Source organism: Aythya marila (genome assembly GCF_965140915.1).
Source record: "Aythya marila genome assembly, chromosome: 6".
NCBI classification, from domain to species: domain Eukaryota; kingdom Metazoa; phylum Chordata; class Aves; order Anseriformes; family Anatidae; genus Aythya; species Aythya marila.
The window spans coordinates 30,490,352-30,514,048 of record NC_139047.1 but is presented as its reverse complement, the minus strand read 5'-3'; the positions used below and the strand labels follow the sequence as shown (position 1 = coordinate 30,514,048).

The 23,697-nt window shown below is 34.1% G+C and overlaps 1 protein-coding gene across 2 annotated transcripts in view; it reads right to left on the bottom strand.

Annotated features, from left to right (window-relative positions):
- DPP10 (dipeptidyl peptidase like 10) overlaps positions 1-23,697 on the bottom strand; it is a 252,548-nt gene that overhangs the window by 63,644 nt on the left and 165,207 nt on the right. The window contains exons 6-7 of one of the 2 annotated variants that reach the window (XM_082764039.1): positions 2,237-2,289; positions 2,053-2,161 (exon numbers count right to left, since the gene is read on the bottom strand). In XM_082764039.1, coding sequence (XP_082620165.1) covers positions 2,053-2,161; positions 2,237-2,289 — 162 coding nt within the window. The remainder of the gene's footprint in view (positions 1-2,052; positions 2,162-2,236; positions 2,290-23,697) is intronic. The other variant, XM_082764038.1, reaches the window with a different exon arrangement.

Here is a 23,697-nt window from a genome sequence, read left to right as displayed (position 1 = left end):
CAACAGTGTTCATTCATCCTCCTTCTATTCTTTTGGCTTCCTGCTGAAGTGGGAGGGTAATTTGGTGATGTATTTCTGCTGCTTTAGAAACTTCCTTTTACAATATAAATAGCTTCAAAATAGCATTCTTTTCATGAGAGATTCTTATGAAAGTGACCGTAAGTATGCTGTCATTGCAGGTTTCCATCTCTGTGGCGAAACTTGGTATCATTCAGATTGCACAGATTTTGTGTTTTAATCAAAGTTACTATTTCCTAATTCTGCAAACCATATTGCACCATAAAGCCCACAGTGGAGAAGATATTTTTAAAGCATGACATTAACTTTACTAGGGACATTAAAAAGATGAGTAATATTATATTCACTGAAGTATAAATTATACTAACATTTTTAAATTTGAGACTAACTACTTTATTTTTTTTTTTCAGTTCTGAGACTTAATAGGATGCAACTTCTGCCTGTATCTGAAATTATTCATACCTATTTCCAGAATGGCAATCTAGGTAAAGCTAGATTATTAGATTAAAACTAGGCAATTCTAGATACAGCATTATTCTGATTTATTATTTTTCTGAAGCTTTTGGTAGTTAAGTCTGTCCCTGACCTTAAAATACATTTCAGGAAAAAAGAAAAAAAAATAATAAAAAAAAAAGATCTTTTCTCATATTTTCTCAGTAATCACTGAATGTACTTTAGATTAGAGGAACAATACAGGAATAGTTTTATGAACAGCAATTTAATTTAATATATATATATATATTTAATTCTGGTTTATTTATTTATTTTTTTAAAATTTTGCAAATGCATCACCTTTCTGTTACAACCTACACAGGTTGCTGCATTCCATAATACCACCTAATAACTAAGTTACATATTTGTTCCCATCAGTTCTGTCTCCATGCACTCATTACTGATAAATTAATGTTGGCAATTATTAAAACATATCAAGCATATTCCAACTACTTCTGCCTCCCTTCCTCCACTTGCTTGATAGAATACTTTCTAACCAGAAGCACTTTTTATGTTCTCAGCATCTTGATGAATGATATAGGCAAGGGGATATATTCTCTAGACACTGAACTTACAACCTCTCTGCATAAACAAGTCACACATTCAAAGAGTCTCCAGGATCGTGCCTGTGAGCATTAATGAGCTTATTAGAAAATTGCATCAAGGATATGTGATTCCTTATTCAGAGAGCTGGTGCTTTTATAAGTCTTTCTCTTGCATTCATCTACCAGCACAGGTCAGTTTTAAATCAATGCTGTTCCTAGAACCACTATTTTTTTTTTCTTCTCATATTGAGTTTGGTCATAAAATGTGATTCATGTTCATAAAACATGGTCAAACTTTTGACAGAAAACAACATATGAAACACAGCATTGTTGGTTTTATTATTATGAATTCAATGCAGCACAAATGACCTTGGCAGTAATTTTCATACTGAAAAGAAAACACTTTTGATTGAATTCATTGCATCCACTTTTGGATGCTAAGCTTCTTGCTATTGTCCACAGTTTTCATTGATCATGCACTTGAAAACCTCTTTGTCTTCAACTTTTCTTCTCTCTTAGGTGAGAGAAGAACATCTTAAAGATGGCTATTCCAAAAATTATTTGAGTCTATATTTGGATGAAGATGTGACTCTTTCAATAAACATACAATTAAAGACTGTTTATTAGGGGAAAAACAAGTAAAGAAACAAACAACAACAACAAAAACATAAAACAGCAACAACAACAAACAGACAACCATGCTTACATGACTTTTATAAAAATAGAAGCATCCCCTAAAATCTGCAGCAGGACCATACCAGCATCCAGCAGAAATACATAACAAAACTTACCTTTGCAGAATCCTAGAAGAGTTTGGGTTGGAAGAGACCTTAAAGATCACCTAATTCCAACTTCCCTGCAATAGGTAGGGACACCTTCCACTCAACAAGATTGCTTGTACTTTAAGGCTTCTAATTTTTATTTTTACTTCAGCCTGTCTGGAGCAAATACATTATTGAACTACTTTCACTGTAGCATTTTTTATGACTGTGCTTACCAATTGCTGTCCTTGGATGCCCCATGCTGCATACTGTAGTACTGAATCCTCTACTTCTGGAGGGTTTAGCTCCAAAACTTCCCTTGAAAAAAAAAAAAAAACATTTTTACTTGAATACTCGGGCATCACCTTATTTATAGAACTACTGACAATGACATTATATTGAAAATGCAAAGTGACCTACCTTGTGTGTATGTTGTAAATCACGTATGAAGCTGTAAAAGAATAATGAAAAACCTGTGACAAAAAAAAATAAAAAAGAAAGAAAAAGAAAGCATAAGAATAACAAATACAAATACTGGATCGACAGACTATTGTTATGATCCCAGGAAGCCCAGGATTCTCTGGTTGTGAGAGATCTTATGCTGTTGTATTAATTTGTTATTTTGTTGAAGTCAAGTGACTGTCATTTAAGTGCAAAATATCAGGGCCTGATGTATGCGGAGCCAGAAGATTGATGCTGAGGAACAGAATTGTACAGCTGAAAATGTGATAAACCATTGAGACAAAGGGCCAAAATCTTCTAGATCAAAGTAAATTATTACATGTCTACTCCTCAATCAAACATTACTTTGTTATATATATCATCAGTAATAGACATTTTGCTGCCTTCTGGACTTGGGTGATCAGTTTTAACCAAGCTCACTTCTTCAGCAGTCTCACAGTATGAAAATAGCATAACTCTGTGGTATCACAGAGTTATATATATATATATACATATATATTAGGTATAACTTAATTATGATTAACTGAAATTACTTCATGTTCAAAAATATAATTGCAATTAGATATCACTGTACTAAGAGAAATTCTTCCTTTTAATGTAAACTCTTTTCAGAAAGAAACAAAGCAGCATCTACCAGACTTTCTGTAGCTTCACATCTAGAGTTACTATATCTCTACTTGGCATATGATTTTTTTTTTATTTTTTTTTTTCCCCTCTGGACAGTGTCATGCTAATTCCAGTTAGATGAATACAGATACATTAGCCAAGCTGAAACCCTGATATGGAGTATTTGTTGGGAACTCTTTAGTTTATATTATCTGTACCAGGAATCTTTTAGCATCTTCTCCAGAGAGAAGAGACAAAAGAGGATCACACATGAATAGAGTTATTGGAATTTGCAGTTAACACATGTGAGGGGTTTCAGCGGTAGTTATTTTGACTGAAAGTTTTTCAGTAACAGAGTCATCTGAAAGATCCCTCCAGCAATTTCATTTCCATTATTAGTTCCCTGTCAACATACAGACAGAATTTTGCTGGCTGACGTTACAAGAAGTCCACAAAGGCCTGTAAGATTTGGAACTGTACTTTATGTGTTTTTTGTTAACTGACCTTTCTATAAAATTTCTGGTTTAGACAAGAATCTGTTCCCTTTTCCAAGTCTATGATGATTAACATCAACAGCATTTCTTCAATGAGAAGAAACATTTATTAATAATTATACCCCAAAGTAGATTTTTTAGTTATTATTACAGCTTATGATAAATATTTTGATCACACAAGTTATCAACTTCTTCCGAGAACTTCTAAGTGTGACAAAAATAGAGCCAAATTGGAATGTATGACTACTGTAGAAAACAGAAGGACACTGTGAAAAGTATTCTGAGAACTTTGATTTATGCTTATTTTCTCTTAGTAGCTACCAGAAACATATCCACTATCACATCTGTTTCTGTATATACTTATGTATTTCCTGATATGTATAGTAGACTGCTTGTTTACATGCCATAATGTTTAAATTTCAGTAGGGCTTGAGGAAAAAATAAACCTGGTAATAACATAATAATTACTAAGACAGAGTTATTTAAATACTACTGATAAGACAAGGAGACAAACCATTGGCTTCAAAGCTCTTGCTGTTATAAATCTTACGTTGCTAGAGGTGGCAGATCAAAGGGACATAAACAGCTATGTCATATTGGTGCCAGCACAGGGCATATACTGCCAGAGGCTACCCAGGGGGGCACCTGACCCCAGCTGTTAAATGGGACAGCCTCATGCAGCCAGTTACAGCAAAGAGTAATTGGTCTTTCACCCTTCCAGGAAAAGGCAAAAGTACATGACAAAAAGCTTGGAAGGCTAAAAAGTGTTTTTAGTAGAAATATTTTCAAAGTAAATTCCTTGATAGAGTAATTTCAACAACAATAAGAAAAGCTAAACTAGTAAGTCATTTTGAGAGCTTTAAGAGAAAACTTGACAACAAGAGGAACACTTCGGATTTAACATAAAACTTTCCTTTTACCCTCAAATAAAATTTCTTTCTAAATATTTCTGTAGAAATATTAATAACTTCTATTAAAAGTATCGATACCTTTGAAAGAATGCAATCTGAGGAGACAAACTTTACAATGAAGTCACTTTCAGAAGGGATGCTGAGGTTTTTCTCAAATTACTCATCTTAACTTTATTTTATAATACAAACACTATGAATAAGCTACAAGTAGGAAGTTTCCTTACTCATCCTTGCAACAAACACATACTGAAACACAATCATTAAAAAAAAAAAAAAAAAAAAAGAGAGACAGAGGGTATAGAAAATCTCTTTTTCAATTCTATCATAAACACTACATTTCTAGGAGGTTCTAACAGTTTTGTCTAAAGGTTTATGTCATGCTTATATACCACTTTTAGGATCTCCACTATTTCAGTAAAGCCAGGTTCCATAGAGCTGTATCAATTGCTGGGACCACGTCTCCTGATCCCTAATGTACATCTGGCACCACACAGGAGGAGCCCAGTTGAGTGTGCCAAGCCTGACAGTAAATATAGTGACCCTCACATACCAGTGAGGCTCAAAATACCAGGATCAAAGCTTCCCTGGTGCCACCAGCCAAATCCTCTTTAAATCCTCTTTAAATCCTCTTTGGAAGAGATATGCATAGTCTCTGAGGATTTTGCCCTGCAATTCTCTCTTTCTTTTTTTTTTTTTTTTTTTTTTGGGGCGGGGGGGGGGGAGGGGGACAGTAGGATGGAGCATGTATACTAATCAGAAAGAAAAAAAATTCTTTACAATTCATGATGGAGCTCAGAAAGGTAAAGCTCGGGCTGCACTGCTCCCTCACACTACATATTTACAACGAAGGCTTTGCATCTTCTCCAGCATTCAAATCTGAAGTGTTATAATTTCTATTCTGAAATGTTTTCAAACATGTCTTGTACTCTATGCTTTCTCACTAGGGTGGTATCAAAAGACTAGATGAAGGCTAATGTTTTGAATATGGGCAGTGGACCACTCCAGCTGTCCAAAAAAAAAAAAAAAAAAAAAAAAAAAAAGACACTTAGGTCATCTTCTAGTTAGAGAGAAAGGAATTAAGGTCTCTAGGATGTAGAGCAATGTAGGAAACCAAAGTCTTTTAAAATATTAAATGCATTACAGTAATTTCTGCACTGACATACCAGTGGAGGAACATGAAGAAAAGAAAAAGCCGGTTAAGATTTAATAATGTAACTGTACACGGTAAGGTGGGACACTGTGAAGATCTTTACCTACATGTATCTTGCTAGGGTTCAGGCCTTTCTGACAAGAAAATAATTTGCCTGTTTCTACTGTGGTAAGCTGGAAAATATTCCACACAAAATCCATCTAAGAATGGTGAAAACGGCTTTTTAGATAAGATTGACAGCATACCTCCCCCTCAACAAAAGTTATTTTTCTTTTGCCCCAAAATGTAGTTGGAAATAACTGTTGCGTATCATATATTTTTTAAATTTAGTCTTTCATCAATGTGTAAACTGAATATAGGCTTTAATGTGATCAGTTCAACACTAAAAAAAAAAAAAAAAAAAAAAAAAAAAAAGCTGCAAAGCTGCAAAAAAAAGTATCTTCAAGACAAATTCTTCTAGTCAAAATGTATTGAAATAATAATCTGTTATTCAGCTAACAGTCAACTGTAAAAACAAACCAACCAACCAACAAAAAAAAAAAACAACAAAAAACACTTATAATATAACACTTACTCAATCATAATCTGAACTTTTAGATGACATACTGTTCTGAGTTCTGTGTCCTATATTTTCTATCTTTCAAGGAATGACTGTAATTCTAAAGCCGCTAAAAACAAAGTATTGTCTTATAACTTAATGCATAGTCCAGCAAGATGCAGCAAAACAATGTGCAATACACACATAGTCAAGTACACTCCTGTAATATACTCCAGGAAATAATCAATTCATTGTCATTGGGTAACTTGGAAAACATCCCACATAGAATAGAGTTTGTGATGAAAATCTGCAAGGAAAACCTCACCAGCAGTATTTCCACAGGATGATGAGAGTCTTCAACTCCTGGGTAATGAAGGAGAGCTCATGACATTAGAACTATGCAGCACTATAATCACAAAATGCCAAACACCTTGATGAATCCTATATCCATTTCCTATATTAGAAATAGCATATGAAAGCATATAATTGGTTTATTTAGAGTAATAATAATAATGCCTCCTTGCTCACATGGCTTTTTGGCAAGGTAGTGAGCAGATTATTCTCTATTTTTGTTTTTACCCACATAGACACCCATACTCTGAACTAGTTTCTGTGTTTCTCATTGCTGCTATACCCTCTTTTTCTCCAAATTCTTCTTTTAGATTCACATAAGACTTTTCACAGGGCATAACAGCACTCAGTCTGAGGGAGAACAATGAAAAATAACAGTATATGAAATATAAATTTTAGAATCTGCAGTATACTTTCAGTTATCCCAAAGTTTATCAGCCAAATGGGATCTATTTCTCATACGCAACAGTAGATATACATTTATTTGTATTATATGTAGTGAATAGCAAGGAGACTATTTGGAAGTGATATCTTTCCCATTAAAATTTTAAATACATAAATAAATAAGGAGTATCATCAAATAACTAAAAACATAGAATATGCCATTACACCTATCCCTCCTATCTCAAAACACATACATTGACTTGTGAAAAGAAAGGCAGTTTCTCACATAAGGTTTCAAACCATACAGATCTTTATGATTCATCAGTGAGATATCAGATCTTTTATGGGTTCATTTACACTTCCAATCACCGCTAAAAAAAATCTAGTATTTTAAGACATTACTAGCCTGAATGAAAATTGCTTTTATTGTTATTTTAACAATTAAAGAATGAATCAGAATTAGAAAGATCAGTCTTAGTTGCAAATAATTTTAACTGTTCCAAGGTATGTTCCATGATTCCCAAACAGTATTATTCATTAAAAAAAAAAAAAAAAAAAAAAGAAAGAGAAAGAACAAGAAAATGCTTTTATTCCTTCTCTTTCACAGCAGGCAGTTATTAGGCAGTTCAAAGCTAAGAGAATTCAATCTGAAAGAGCTTTGTGTGCCTCAAAGCTTTTCTATTTTTTCCAGTTATATTAGTTAGTCTAATAAAAGATAATACCCCTTCCCACAAATCTTGTCTCACTTACCCATTAAAGCCATTGCATTTATAAAAACAGTGTTACTGAGAGACAAAGATTCCTCAACCCAGGAGAAAAAAATAAACAAATAAATCCTGTAAGTGGTGCTTAATTAATAACCTTTTTTATAGTATATAGCATGAAACACCTAAGAACCAAGAAAACATAGATGTAGGAGAGGACACCCCGAAACAGTGAAACAAACCAGAATATATCTTGCAAGAATCTTCATTTATTCATTCATCCATGGCCTTTCTCTGTTTTTAACATTGTAGTTAACACATCAGTGAAACAATTACGCATTGTTTTCAAAATGCCATGGTAGGTGTCAGACACAGAACTATTGGCTGTTGTACAGCTTGAAGAATACCAACATAAATAGGATTTAGCCTTCATCCTCTTTTCTGCAATTGAATTATGCATTTGAAGAATTACTGAAAAAATCTACTTATGCTCAAAACCAAACCAAAAGGCTTTTCCATGGTAAAGCAATTACAAGGCTAAGATAAAAGTTAACCAATCATTCATTCATCGTTCATGCAAGGAAATACTCCCACAAAACTACACATGGAACCTCATTCACTGTTGATTCTGAAAAACCTACTAGAGACCTTCACTAAAGACTCAAAAAATCAATTTTAAAAAACAGATGCAAACATACATTGTTTCTTTTTTTTTTGCCTTCGGGATGAATGTGTCTTTTTAGAAAAAATGGAGCCTGCAGAATATCAATGAACTACAAATAAGAAAGTATTAGAAGCAAAGTGGAGAGAATATGAGGAGAACACAATGGAATATAGACTCCTCATAGCATGGTTAGAGAACCATTTTGAAGGGATTACTGAAATTAATGCACTATAGCACTATGCTTGTGCAACAGTTGCACCAAAAGCAAGTGACATAGCAGTGACAGATTGAGGCTACGTTGATGATTTGGGGCAAATCTATACCACAGACACATACAACCCATCTAAACTCCACATGATTTAACCCCAGTCAAATGTGAATGCAATGAAGTGCAATGCTTAACTAGTTGGGCTTGTGGTACAGGGCTTTGGCATGGCTTCTCAAGCATGAGCCTGCAGTGATCCAAATGAAGAATTTCAGACTGAAATTAGCAACTACAAACAGTGCAAAAGCATACAAATTAAGACCAAAATGTGGTTGGATGTCCCTACAACATATTCTGTTGCATGATATTAGATGTGCCTTTGCTACTTAATTTTCAGCTAGTATGGTATGAGCCAGCCAAACTGAATAGCTATTACATATTTATAAAAAGACAAGTTACTGTATATTCAAATCCACTCTCTATACAAAAATCAGAGCTCATATATATTATCTAAATATATTATGCAAATTATTACCTATATTATTTCTCTTCTAGTTAGTGGTATTTCACTCACAGTTTTGCTATGTGTACAATGGTGTAATTCAGATTTCCAGCAATGAAAATGAGAAAAGACTTTGAGCAGGTAATTAAACATAAACATCTTTATTTGCTGCACATTTGGAAAACACCAGATTATTTGTGGTCAGATTTCATCCCTTGTGGTAGTGTCTTGAAAGCAAATGATTTACAGAAGAAAGGTGTAAGTCTTTGCTTTATGCCATCAGGATTCAAAACAGCAACTTTTTGCACTCCAGAAAATATATAAATAAATGAAACTAAAACAAGCTGACTAAAAATTCACATAACAAATTCTTATTCTTCATTTCCTTTTTATGAGCTTTAAGACATGACTTTGCTAGGACCACAGTGCAAAGAGAATGGAATCAGTATCTAATGTGCTGAGAAAGAAGTTTCACAAAACAATAAAAATAATACATTCTTTTCTTCATTTTGTATTAAAAGATGTGTAACTTCCCTGTTAGTGAAACCTGTGGTGCAATTAACAAGCTGAAATCAGTAGCTGTATGACTACTGATATCTAAATCAGTACTAAGAGCAAAGTACAGCCACTGGATGAGTCCAACAACCATTTCGCAATTTATGTGTTAAATAATGCAATAATGTTAGCAATAATATTATTAAGTGAAATCCACCTTCCTTGAAAACTGCATTATTATTCACTGTAAATGTTCTCCTTGCTTGTCCAGTCTGACTCCTTGTGTTCTCCAACACAGGAACTGCTAATAAAACAGCTTAAACATTGAAATTCAGCATGGCCAAGTTCGGTTTTCATGTAATTGGCTGTTCAAGTGCATAACAAGTGAAGAAAGAGCTCTGCAGCATCAATTTCAGAACTACAGACACATTAAACCAATATGAATTACCTCTTACATCACAAAAGAAGAGCTCAAATAAAACACTAGATCACTAACAGAATGACTGTATATTTATGAAAATAATACCGGTTAACAAAATTTGTAGATTTTCAGGTATGGCAACAATTACAGTGAAACCTCAGACTTTGTATTGATACTAAAGATCTGCAGTTATCGCTTCATAGTTCATCCAGCTAGAAAGTACTGTTATGATCATCATGCCCAATCTCTTTCATCTGAAAAACAGTTTATGAGACTTCAATATTTCAAATACATGTAGTTTGACAAAGAAATAGAGATTCCCAATGGGTTCTTCAATGGGTTTCATAGAAAGCACTGGGAAACAACTAAACAGAGTCTATAATACCAGGACAAAGAATCTCTGCACATCTTTGAATCCTATTTTTCCTACTCAATTTTGGAAATGAAAAACTAGAAGTAAGTTTTGCCAGTATTGATGTCTAAATCTCTACATATTTTTCGCATAACTTTTTTCGCTCTTGTTTTTGAAAGCTCTGTATCTAATTGCAAAGTGTTAATCTAAGCTAGCTTGATGCATTTGTAGCACTAGAGTTAAATGACAAGGTTATTACTTTGCAAAGCATCATATTTATTTGTTTCAATCAACATCATTTACTTGTCCTGATTGATAAGAACCATGACATATCATTGGTAATAATTTATGGTTAGCATTAATACTTTTCAGTATGAAATATTACCAGCCATAACAACTATTTGCTGCCAAACTGAAATAAATATAAAAGCAAGACATTTCCAGACATGTAATTTGTCTGTAAGAAAAAAAGGCTGTCAACGAAGCCTAAACAAAAAGGCACCTCTAAAAAATTTGCTAAAGCTTCAACCATTCCACATATAACTTTTCAATAAGATTAATTATCTCAAGAAGAAGACATTCACTGCAGAATGTTAATTAATTCACAATCAATTAAACTCAGATCATCTAACAAACAATAACGTGATACAAAGTGCAGTTGAGAATAACTGCAGAAACTTCTTTTTCTTCTGATACATCAAGGGCTGCAATAGACCACCCTATATTTGGATATGCAACTCAATCATTTTTGAATACATAATAATTTCAGATGAGTGAATTATTCAATAAATTGTTCTGCATTACTACTTCTGAAAGCCTCATATATCACTGCCTTTTGAAATTCTGTTAGTTACACTATCATGTAAAATATGTTTCTTGAGTCTTGTATGAGATGACTTACAACAAAAATTTATATGATTTTTTTTTTTTCTGGCTTATTCACCTTCAGCATTAAAAAACATGTAACATCACTGAAATCACAGTTACATGATGGTGAAGCTGGTAAGCCTCAAGCATAAAATGAGCATTTTTATATTGATACACGGGTACTCATACGTCATTCTCATGCATGCTCATACTCAAATTCAGTATGACTAAAAATATGACTATACCAATATTTCATTATTTATAGAAACTTGTCTTTTTCTAAATTTCTTTACAGGCAGATTCACAATGTGAATGTACATTTTGATCCAAACCAGCATAAGGGGAAACAAATATATTAATTCTGAAAATACAACCAGAAATTTATCTGCACAGAAATATGAGACTGATGAAAGTGCTTGCTTCTGGTCAACTGAGCTGAACAGCTCGATTCTGTCTTAGAAAAATGCATATATAAACACTTTATTACTGCCCAATACTTCAGTCTGATCTCTTCACAGGGTCCTTATAGCACAAACTGAGTCCCATACAAGAGGCATCTGTTATAAGAAATTTATATCGCGTAACTCCACACATATTGAAAACTGTTAATTGAGACCAAAATATGTTTTATATCACTGATTCTTGAAGGCAGAACTGCATCAAGCCTCCTTAGAGTGTCTGTGATGGTTAAATTTAGTTTGCTCTTTCAGATACTGTTGAAGAAAGAATTGAGCCAAGATTTGTTTTTTTTATTCTCAGCTTTTCTGAGATATGTTCCTCACATATTGTATTTATTCAAGCAGATTGCAAAAGAGGAAAATGGGAAGAGGCAGAAAAAAATAACACCTTGTTTTGGAGACATGCAGTTGTACATGTGGCGATATTTACAAAAATGTGCATTAGCTGATTCAAGTGAAATATGTACAAAGAAATTAGTAAGAAAGATGAAAAATATTTTCTAGTCTTATTCCATACAAAACAATATCAAGTTTCTGAGCACAAAACTGAGCTGAAGATGCCCCAAAACAATTAAGATAAAAAACAAAATCTAGGAATACAGTGCCTTGATTTTGAAGAAATCAAGGAATTTTGAAGAAAAGACTACAGTCTCAGTTTATTTTTTTATTCTCCGGACCATCTGACTTGCTCTGGCAGCAGTAAGACAACTGATAGCAAATGCTCCTCTGCTGTTTGCTTACAAATAACACAGGGAGATGAAAAGACCCAATGAAGCTCAAGAAGGGATAAGCAATGAGATAAATGGCCTGTGAGCCTGACAAAATGCAAAGGGAGAATGGAAAGGAAAACAAAGATGGGGGAAGCAGATGGGTAAACCAGCAAGGAAGAAGATGGGAAAAAAAAAAAAAAAAAAAAAAAAAAAAAAGAAAGCAAAAATATAGGGCTAAATATACCAGAATGGGGGAATAAATAAATAAATAAAAAGAAGAAGAACAAACAGTATAGAACAAAGCAGAACTCAGTCCCTTAAAAGAATGAAAATGAAGACAATCAGATCAAGAGAGAATGAACAGGCAGCAGGGAGGGAAAGCAGTCAGCAGATCTGCAGCATGTGGGCATGGTGGCTGGAAACACAGCCTCTTGGGACTGATGAAGGAAATTTGTGAAGAGCTGAATGACTTGTAGAGCCTTCCTCTTTTGAAGATAAAAGATAGGAGTGAAAAAGGCAGTACTTTAATGCATGAACTTCCTGTCTTTTGATACTTTTTTTGGCACAATCACTGACTGCTTAGCATGGATGCACCATATGGAATGGCAGGAATGCAGCGTGTTTTTCCCAGGTGATAATTTGTTGCCTTCTCTAGGAGTCCCCTGGAGTGATACAAGGACACCTTTAATCATATCTCTAAGTGTTAAGGATCTCCAGGGATTTTTACTGTATGCTTTTTTTGTTGTTGTTGTTGTTTTCCCTCATAGCATGCAATTCCGTATTATAGTGCTTCTGTGAAAAAATGGCTGTTGGTCTGCTTTGACTTTTGAGTATTTAACTGCCTTAACATCTCAACGGGTTGAGCTGAACAGGTGTACCAATTATATTTGAAACTCACAAGGTTAAATGTTCCTGTACTACCAACACATCTTTATGAATCAGCCAGCCAACATGGCTGGGAGCTCATCACTCCAAACCATCCTCTAGAAACCCTGCTTAAACTCTTCAAATGATTTAAAGACCGGAAGTCAGATTTCTCTCCATACATCACTTTGCACTGGACCGTGAACTCCAGTATCATCAACAAACTATGTTCAGACAGCATGAAAAGAAAATCCTGTCCATAGGAACAAATTCCATAAAATTCATTAAGGCTAAATTTTATCTTTACTTTTAAACTTCCATTTTGGTCATGCACTATTCATCTCCTTTTTCTCTATGATTTCTCTGGTGCTGTTCGTCCTGCTAGCTGGCTTATATTGTTCACCTTCTGTTCCACTACCTCGTTGCAAAACTGAGCAAAATACCACCTTTCCATGCAGTTTCCAACAATTGAGCTCACAGTCAGTTATCTACTCCAGCACTTCCTATTAACAAGCCATGATGCTTCTTGTAGTCTACTAGGCCTACCCTCACTAATTTTCTCTTATTGTACCATATTTCTACATTAGTCTCTGCTGTTACCCCTGTCAAAAGAATTGTAATATCATAAAATGGCCACATGAAGTAGACTCTTGCAGCAAATAAAAGACCTCTTCATGATGAAGTGATTAAAAGGGCATGATAAGAGAGCTATTCATTTAGTACAAGGGACTACTTCACAGTGATCTCAAAGAAGCTATAACAAAGTGATGAATACCTCACACCAAATTCCGCTCTCTGGGAAACATCTAATCTGGTGCTATATTTGCAGACAATAAATAGAATTAAAAAGGTTAAATTTGTGCAGATAGTTGACTGCCTTCACTGAAACATTAATTTATTGCCTGAGACCCCAGGCTAACAACCTTTCATGCTTAAATACCTGAAAAGACCTGTCCTTACTTTAAAAGAGCACAAAAATTGGATAATAAAGGGGTGCATCTTAATATTTCTCTAAAAAGTGGACCCAGCCATTTGATCTGGTAGGTCTGTCACACTACCCATGTTCTGCAGAGCATGAGACTGGAGCTTGGTTTAAAGCATAATGTGCAACAAAGACAACTTTGCAAAGATGTGCTTAAAACATTTCTCTGGGACAGTTACATAAAGGTCTAGTCTTTGCAATCTACTTCAAGGTATTTCAACTCTGTCTGTGTACGTATGTTAAAAGATCTTTCATTCCATCTGTACCAAAGTAACTGCTAACTCTCGTTTTGCAGGAATTCACTTATTCATCACTCCTCTTTTCAACACTGTTGAGAAATGCAAATGCCAGCAGATTTATCTGCGTTTCTGACTGACCTGTTGGCCTAGTCAGAGAAGAGACAGTCAGCCAATTTTTCTTTGATCAAGCAGCCAGGAATGCAGCCAAAGCCTCTTCTGAGAACGACGATGGGTTCCTCATGCATAACGTAGACAGGAGATATCCCTGCCATACAATGCGCTACAATAAGAGAATCACAAGATGGGATGGTTGAGGTGTCTGAAAAACACACAGACCTTTATTATTTTGGGCATTTGCTCTAGGACAAAGTTTTCAATTACAGAAATATGTACCTGTTTTTTAAAAGCTAGAAATGGTGGCTTAAATTATGTTCTTGCAATACTGTTTCTAATGAAAGGCAGCTCTGCCTCAGTTTTTTTTTTTTAAGCAATGACCTGGGTCAGGCTGACCCTTTTCCTTTAGGCTAAGTAAATCTATATTTATTCCTGGAGGTAAAAAAGGTAAAAAAAGCTTTCCAAGCTTTCCATTAAGGCTACCTGCCCCTCTTTCAGTGAAGAAGTAGCAAATTCCAGATTCCAATGATAAAAGAGCTAGCTAGGTACTTAACTGCCTTATTTCTCTAAATTCTTTTATTGTTGTTCTCTGGGGAAGTGACTGGTACTTTTTTTTTTTTTTTTTAAATCTATTTTCATCCTTTATATAATGTTTTTACCATGATTTTTATTCTATTTTTAAAATAATTAACTTCTTCATTTGTTCTTGATGTTAAATATTTCTCAGAGAATTATTTTCTGTTCTGATTGTACAGCCACAGGATATAACAGACCACTTGTTAAATTGCATTAGATATTTGCTGTTAAGTAATAGAAAAACAACTTTTTTTTTTTTTTTTTTTTTTTTTTTTTTTAGCACACTTACACAAGATCACTGTTAATGGTGTACACAGCAATGACTACTGACAAGGCTGTTTCCACCTGTATCTCTGAAGGAAAATTTCTTCATTACCACCACACATCTTCCTTCCACTGCCTCCATGTAACAGTTCTGGATGCTCTTGTGTTAACAGAGCTGATAAAATACAGTACGGTTTGCTTCCTATTTGACACTGTGCTTTTCTTAAAACGTTTAAAAGGGCATTAGCAACAACACTATTCATCATCTTCACTTACTGCCTTGTCAAAGCAGGAAAAGGCAAATTCAACCTCAAGAATGAATTCAATAAAATAGAAAAAATATCTGTATTTAATTCATCTATATTGGCTGGTACAGAATATATGAAAAACACAGGTCAAAGACATATCAGCACAACTAATAACACAGATGGTATTGCTTGTGTTAATATAGCTCCCTTGAGAATTAATTTTGTTGTGCTGATAGACCTTTCCTCCCTTGACTTTCAACATTTCACAGTTTTGTTTGTGGTATTTATAGAATTCCTCATCTGTTAACTAACTAGTTTCCCTATTTCCAACAAGAGACATCATTTGCAAGTATTTCATTAAAGCCCTGTTCTGATAATCTACACCAACAAGATTTACAAGGTCATGAATTATGCTCATGAACTGACTAACTTCATGGTGGTTGCTAGGCTTGACCTTCCCCATGACAGTGAACAATACCAGTCTACAGCTGGTATAGGACACCTTCTACTATGAGATGCAATCTCAGGTTGCTATCTCGAGTGCAAAGTTGCTTCACTAAAAATATTTTTCTAATCACCTCTGTGTAAAAGCTGTAGAAAGGGAGCTCAAGTCTTCAGTCAATGGTGTATCAGTCATCAGCTAAGATACCACTACGTATTTTCTTGTATGTAGGTTAAATGTTTCCATGATCCAGCTTTGCTACACCAAGTGAAGGACTCAGAGTTGATCTTTTAACACTACTGTGTGGGCTATGAGTCAATTTGCAAAACCTTCTGACAAGTCACTTGCACATTTCTGACCTTCCATTCTGCTCCCAAAATCTTTGTGAAAAATCTAGTCACTGCAGATAAGTAAAAAAATAAATAAGTTTGATAAGCAAGCAAGGTCTTTCTATGACTTATTAGGTGGGACATTCTTTTTACAGCTTTTCTTTTAAGCATGCTTCATTTCAAAGGTATTTATCATTGTATATACTGAGTTGAATGAGATTCTGAATGTGAACTCCAAAGGAATACTTCTTCTTCTGTGAGCTTTTGGTCTACTGACCAAAACTTTATTTATTTATTATTAAAAACAGACCTTGTCATAGACCATAAATGAATCATAAACAGAAGCCATGTGGAGAGTGATGTTGAATGAATTAGGGATATCAGATGAATGAAAATTAAAATTTCTCTCATAAGTTGTTTAAGACTTGTTTTAGCCAGGAGTTGGACTTGATGATCCTTGTTGGTCCCTTTCAACTCAAGATATTCTATGATAGTTCAAGAAATAAATAAAGAGTCTGGGTTTTGCTATAGCAAGGGCTAACAAGCTCAATAGCCACTCTGTGAAAACTGAAATCAAATAGTTTGTGAAACCCAACATAAATGTTTCAGATCAAATTCTTAACCTAGTAATCTAGATTCATATTTTGGCATATCACCTGACAAAGAGAAATTGAAAGGAAATGATTCTTGAAAGAAGAAATCTCCTATTAAGGAAGACTATCCTCATTTTATGCCTTTCAGATCTAGCTATTGATTAAAAAAGAAATACAAAAATAAATTGCTGCCTATCCTTTTAGCTAATTTCACCTATGGTGTGAACATATCTATAAAGGAAATTTATCTCTCTGATTAAATTCTTTTAATTAACTTCTGTAACTAGTCCATTAAAATGTATACATAAACAAGTAACCAATAAATTTAAATGTGTACTATTAAGATAGTAAGATAGGTTCACAGTGGTTCACTCATTATATAAAGTGACAACTGGGGACTATGGGTTATTTGCACAATGAAACTTTAAAGATTTACTTGTTCATGGAGGTTAACAAAGTAGTCAGCACCCATGAGGATGGGTTATAATTTCAACAGATTATTGCACGTTGGAGCTCTCTTGCAGGGACAACAATAATATCATGGTCCTCTCAGGGCCATTTTTGACTTATCTGTTTACGTTCCTGCAAAAAACATGTACGGGGAATAGACTTCTAAGCTTTCCAATGATGGATGCATTTCAGCGTTAGATCAAGTCAATGACATGTTAATAAACAAATGAGACACTTACCTCTACTGTGCTTCCCAAAGATCATGGTGGTTATCTGCATTTTTAGGCATTCAAATACCTCTAAAACTCACTTCAGTCACTGGAAACTGTACTGAAACTTTACCCTTTCCATATGTGCTAAAGCCATCATAATTAAAACATGAAATAATCTAAGTGATTTTATATCAAATACCTGATGTTTATATTTCTCTCACATACTCAAGTGGAGCAAATTCCACAATATAGCCACTTATTTGACATTTAATTCATCTTCCTTATAATTCTATGGGCACAACTCAATGATTAAACCTAAAGTGATTATGAATATAATGAGTAAAAACAGAGCAATGCTTTTTTAAATTTCAGTAGTGGTAGTTATAAAAATGTTTAAGCACCTTCAATATAAGGAACAACTCAGTAAAATTCACATTTATGTCCTTTTAAAAATAATAATGATACTTTAATAAAATTAAGTTTCTTAGATTTTTAAGTAACTGGTTGCTATTTTATTATAATTTACTAGCCAGATTCTCAGTTGCTGCACTGCTTTCTATCTCTGTGGGCTCTGTTGACCTATGTCCATTATGAACATCTACATCCTCATTTTAAATATTCCACTTTGTATTTTTTTTTTTTTTTAAAGTGGTTTACTTGTCAGAAGAAATAGGCAATAGGACACTCAAGAGGTTGAATAACCATTAATTTCTGTTTGATCTGGATCTTAACCATTAGGTTACCTGAAAGCTTCTCAGAAACCTTACACTACAAAAATTTCTTGTCTATTAAGCAAGGTCATTACAGAATTGCCATTACTCATAATTGTGCAGCAGTTTGAATGGCTTGCCTAAGTCTCTTTAGTTATATTTTACTTATGAAATCCATAAATTCAATATGGAATCTGATATAAAAAATAAATAAATAATTAAATATAGAAACATATATGGTCCAGGCTTTTCTCAAAGATCAGAACACTGTCAGATTGCTGCAAGCAGCAAAGCTTTCTACACAATAAGGAGAAGGGACAGCATTCACAAAAAATGCACCCTCTCGTGGGGCACAGATTTATTCTGAGTCTGGTTCTGTAACCTGAGACCAAGGGGTGTAACTGTTCCAAACCCTCAGTTCAAGTTTGGATCTTCTCTAAATTAGTTCAATAAAATCCCATGGTCTTCAGAGGTACAGAGGCCAGCTACCCTCACAAGTGTAAAGAGATATTTTGAGAATCTATTTCACATGTGGAAATCAGCTTGTAATTAAATAAGTGTGTGTTTCATAAGGATCCATGGAGTGACCTGACTATACACCGCTCCCATTCCAGAGAAAATTAAGTGAGCATAGAGATATAGGGTTTACATGCTAACGCTGTGGGAATGAGATTAAATGTGACCCTAATTAATACTCATTGTAAAGTTGATCACTCCTTCTTCTCTCTTTTAATATTAAGAATGGTAATCATCAAGATCAGTGCACCCCGCAAGCACAACACTATCAGTGTAATAATAAAGGATACTACTGGTTCATATACAGGTGTAAGCTACATGATTAATTACATATTCATTTGTGAGTTAGGAATTTATAACTAATGAAAACTTTCTTTTGTATTCAATATGTCTTCTGTTTTTCTCTTTCATTTATTTATTATTTTTGGTATGAATTAGATCAGTGGTATCTGACACCTAAAGACATATATAACTAAATTAGTTCTTTCTGTTAGAAGACACTTCTCTCAGTATCTAAACCAAATTTACGAACTGGCAAAGTTGGTCGGCCTGCTAATGATATGCTTTGATAGAAGAAATTTTAACTCTCATCATCCATTCCAGTTATTAAATGATGGGGCTTCCTACAGAAGACTGCTTTCTTTACACCTGTATTAATAAGTAGAGCTGATCTAACAGGACTCACATCCAGGAGCCCGTTACTGTTTTTTTTTTTTGTTTGTTTGTTTGGTTGGTTGGTTTTTGTTTGTTTGTTTGTTTGTTTTAAATCTAGGAAGACCAGCATTTTCCAGTATTTCCAAGCCAACCCTTTTAAATTTCCATTTGCATTTCTTGCATAGCTCCTTATCCTACATGAATGAACCTCTATTAGTCCACCATTAGCTATAAAATGCAACACAAAAATTCTCTAGTCTTTCCATTGTGGCCACTGCAGCTAATCTGACCACAGTGCTTCTCAAGCAATTACCCTTTGATGATTGTAACTCTGAACTACAAAGATGAGATAAAGGCTTTGTAATGTGTTGTACAGCAAGGCTAAATCTAGTAAGACTAACCATTTTATTACAAACTAATAATAACACATTTACTTTTACATCTTCTAAAAGATTTTTATCATGCAGCCAAGTGCTGCATTATATTCCACAAATACATTTTAAGAAATAAAGTGGTATAAGCATAGAGTGCTCCATCCACAGCATTTTAGCGGTAAGTTACAAGTTATAATCATTTTTCTAACACTGGTAGATTATTTTTTGTCTAATTAATTTAGTACACAATTATTTCTCATCACTAAATTGATGTATGCAAACAGACAAAAGCAGCCCCTTTTGCTTGAAAAAAAAAAATTAAAAATTAAAATACCTGCAAATTTGACATACTCGAGAGTACTTTTCATGTGCTTCAACTGAACATTTGCTAGTAATAAAAGAGTTGCAGTCAATTAAAGCAATTTATCATAACTCACAAATACAAATATAGTGCCAATATAGCATATCATATTACTTTTCAGTAGGACAGACACCAATAAATTTAAAAACTGTCAATAGTTACAAGATGTTAGTTTTAAATTCAGTTTTCTGTTTATGAAGGCAAGTAGTACTTTATGATCTTTTAAGTTAGTTTCTTTTGGCTATTTTTTCACTTCTCTTATTTACATAATTTTCCCAATCAGAATGTGTTTTTTCTATGTGCTGTGTCAGATTTGGCTTAATATACGTTTCTCTAAAATGCTATTGCTGGAATTGCTCAGTGTAATAAAGAAGCTGGACTGCTACAACTTCATCTGCTAATAAGGAAGAGCTGATCAACATTCTGATCCTATTTAACGCAATTTAAGCAGGTCTTACAATCAAAGAAGAAAAGGGAATCTATTAAGTTTCAAATATGTGCTGTCCTCTGCATTGCAACAGAGAGAGTTGGGATGGAATTAAGTATCTAACATACCAAGGTTTGATGCAAAAGTCATAGAAAAGTCAGAATGAGAATCAGTGAAAGTCTCACCTCAAAACAGAATTGAGCTGCCCCTAAAGCATTCAGGAGATACCAGTTTAACTAGGTAAAAAAAAAGAGCATTTTTTTTTTTTTTTTTTTTTTTTTAAAGAGAGAAGTTTATCACCTTACTATTTGTAAGAACCTTTTACATATTTGAAGACCTACAGTCCCAGACTTCACCTGTTGAAGCTAAGGAAACTCAATTCTTTCAGGCCATAAGCTCAAAAGATATTTTCAAGATTTCACATCTAACAGAATACACATGCTTAAACACTGAAATGTGATTTTTTTTCCTAAAGAGTAGGAAACATTATTTATATGTCCAGTCTGTGACCTGCTTTAATCCCCATATTTTTTCTATAATAAAAATAATTTTTTGTCTAATACATTACCTATTCTGCACTTGTTTACTAGACATATTCCCACCTAAGTGTAACAGCTTGCCTTTGTAGCTACTGAATAATATCCTGCATATTCTAAACATTTCTCCAATTTGTTTATATAGCTTTGAATGCTAACCCTGTTCTCCAGTCTCCCAGTAAACTAGTTTGGCACAATCTTCAAATTTATATCAGTTTACTCCCTGTTCTATTATCAAAATAATTAAGCAAACTGTTGAATGTCACTATCATTATAGCTAATCACCCGTGCATCAAGATTCAGATGGAAATTAAATATTTAGCTCTATCACGTGGTCAGATTTTTTTAGATAGAATTCTATTTGAATACCGTCTGGATTTTTCAGTTGCATTTAAGAGCCAGGTGTAAAACAGAACTCAGGCATGTAAAGTGGATTGCAAGTAAAATTTAGGTTGTAACCTAATGTTGCAAGTCTAGGGGAAAAAGAATCACTGGAAGAAACTCAGTTATTGACTACTCCTAGAGGTGTCCTTTTTACATTAAACTTCTTCACACCCAGGGGAAAAAAAAATATATATATATAAAAAAATAAAAAATCATAGTTTTGAAACAGGTGCTAAATGGCTTTACTATCACACAAAAGACATTTGATATCCCCAAATCTGAACTCATTGTTGTTGTCTATTGAACATCCTCTTATATTCACTGCACACTCACACCCCATGCTCTAGCAGTCAACGCTATCCTTTAAAATGCTACTGAAAAAGGCAGCTCACAGCACTCTCCCTGCCCGCTGCCACAAGCGCCCCCATCCAGGCAGAAGAACTCTCTCCCTGCCTGCAAGGACCTGCAGATAGGCTATGCCAGAAACTTGTCCCCACTACGACCAGAGCTCTTGGACCCACCGGGACAAGGATTTCAGGGGCGCTTGCTGTGGTTCACAACCAGGGGCAGCAGGAGCATACAGCAGGATCCTCAGCTGGAGACTGCAACTCATGCAAGTGAGGAGCAGGCACCAGGGATGCTGTTCAGGTACACCTCCCTGCAGCCCTTTTTGAATTTAACTCTCCCTTGTTTCAAAGTCTGCCTCAGGAGAGCTTTGTATGTCACCTGGGGGACATTTGAAAGAAGCAAGTGATTCTAAACTGGACTCATAGGGATATTTTTCTGTGCAAATTTGCTTTCAAGCCAGGCAACTTGCAATACTAAATGAAAAGGCTTCATATTAATAAATAATATCTCCTTTTGTCAGTCCTTTCCAGAGAATAAATTAGCTTGTTCTTGTAGAGATTTTTTTTTTGTTTTTGTTTTTTGGAATTACAGAGAACACAAAATTATATCTCACAGTTAAATAAACACATATAACATTGGTATGTCAATGCTTTATGCAGCTCCTTTTCTACTGACTTTAAAGTATGGCAAACTAATGGGAGAAAAAAAAAATCACAGGCCTTTTCAAATAGAGATATTCTGTCTTGTATAAAATGTAATGAAGTCAGATTTAAATACATATAACCTTGGGGTTATATAGTCTGAGTTCTTCTAAATGTGCCATGCTCTGATAATACCTGACATTTAGAGAAACATCCCCAACTGTTATGCAATGAAGTTGATAACATTACAGAATTAAATCCACTTGGAGCATGAAGTTTTATACAAAGAGCTGAGCAAGAAGTGGAGAAAACACTCTAAGAACAAGAAAAGGTCTATGGATGTGCCCATAGTTGATTTTTTTTTTTTTAATTTTATACTCTGACAAGAAACAATTTGCATCTGATTTTAAATTGGAAGACCCTTCAAACTTAAAAAAAAGTAACGAAAGTACTTTTGTTAGGCTCAGAGCCTAACATACAATAAATACAAAAATAAATAAATAAATAGATAAATTAATTAATTAATTAATGTTCCAGACTTGCCTTGGCTGGTGTAAGAAACTCATTTTTCTGCTGAGGAAGCAAGAACTGCAATTATAAATACTAATTCAAAATACAACGTGGAGAGAGGAGGGATCCCCAAATACGTGAAATACATGTATATGCACACACATCATCGCATGTTCATTCTGCAGTCCTTCACTGGAAAAAGTCTGCTACAGAATGGCTAGATTACTTTTACTGAAATATTTTTATTTCTTTATACAAACTTCCATTTGATTTCAGGCATATTTGAAAATTAAGTTATAAATAGTTATTTAAAAGAAAGAAAAATGAGAAAGCTGATGTGTGTGTATATGTATTTAAAATTCCATCTTATAAGATGTAACATTACTAGTTACAGAGAAATTGAAGATTCATCTTTGATGACACCACATTCATTAAACCAACCATCACATAAAAAAAAGTCTCTGCATATCCTTATGATCTCAGGAAATCAAAGAGAAAGATGTGGAATTGCCATAGATTTCTCACAGTAATAGAGGATACACCCCATTTTGTACAAGATGAAAGGAATATGCAAGAAAAATGCAAACATCATTCAGCATTATAAAGTATTTCTGGGATAACTGTGCCTAAGATGGTTGTTTGCCTTTGTTGTGAACCGAAGTATCTTAAAATAATGCATTCCTAGAAGAGAAATACACAGCTTTACTAAGAATCTAGGCTCAAGTATGGTCTGACTATCCCCTGAAGAAGAAATGGTGAAAAGCAGTGTATATGTAACACAGAAAGTATCAGGTATACATACACAAATACATAGACTAAGTACACACCAGATA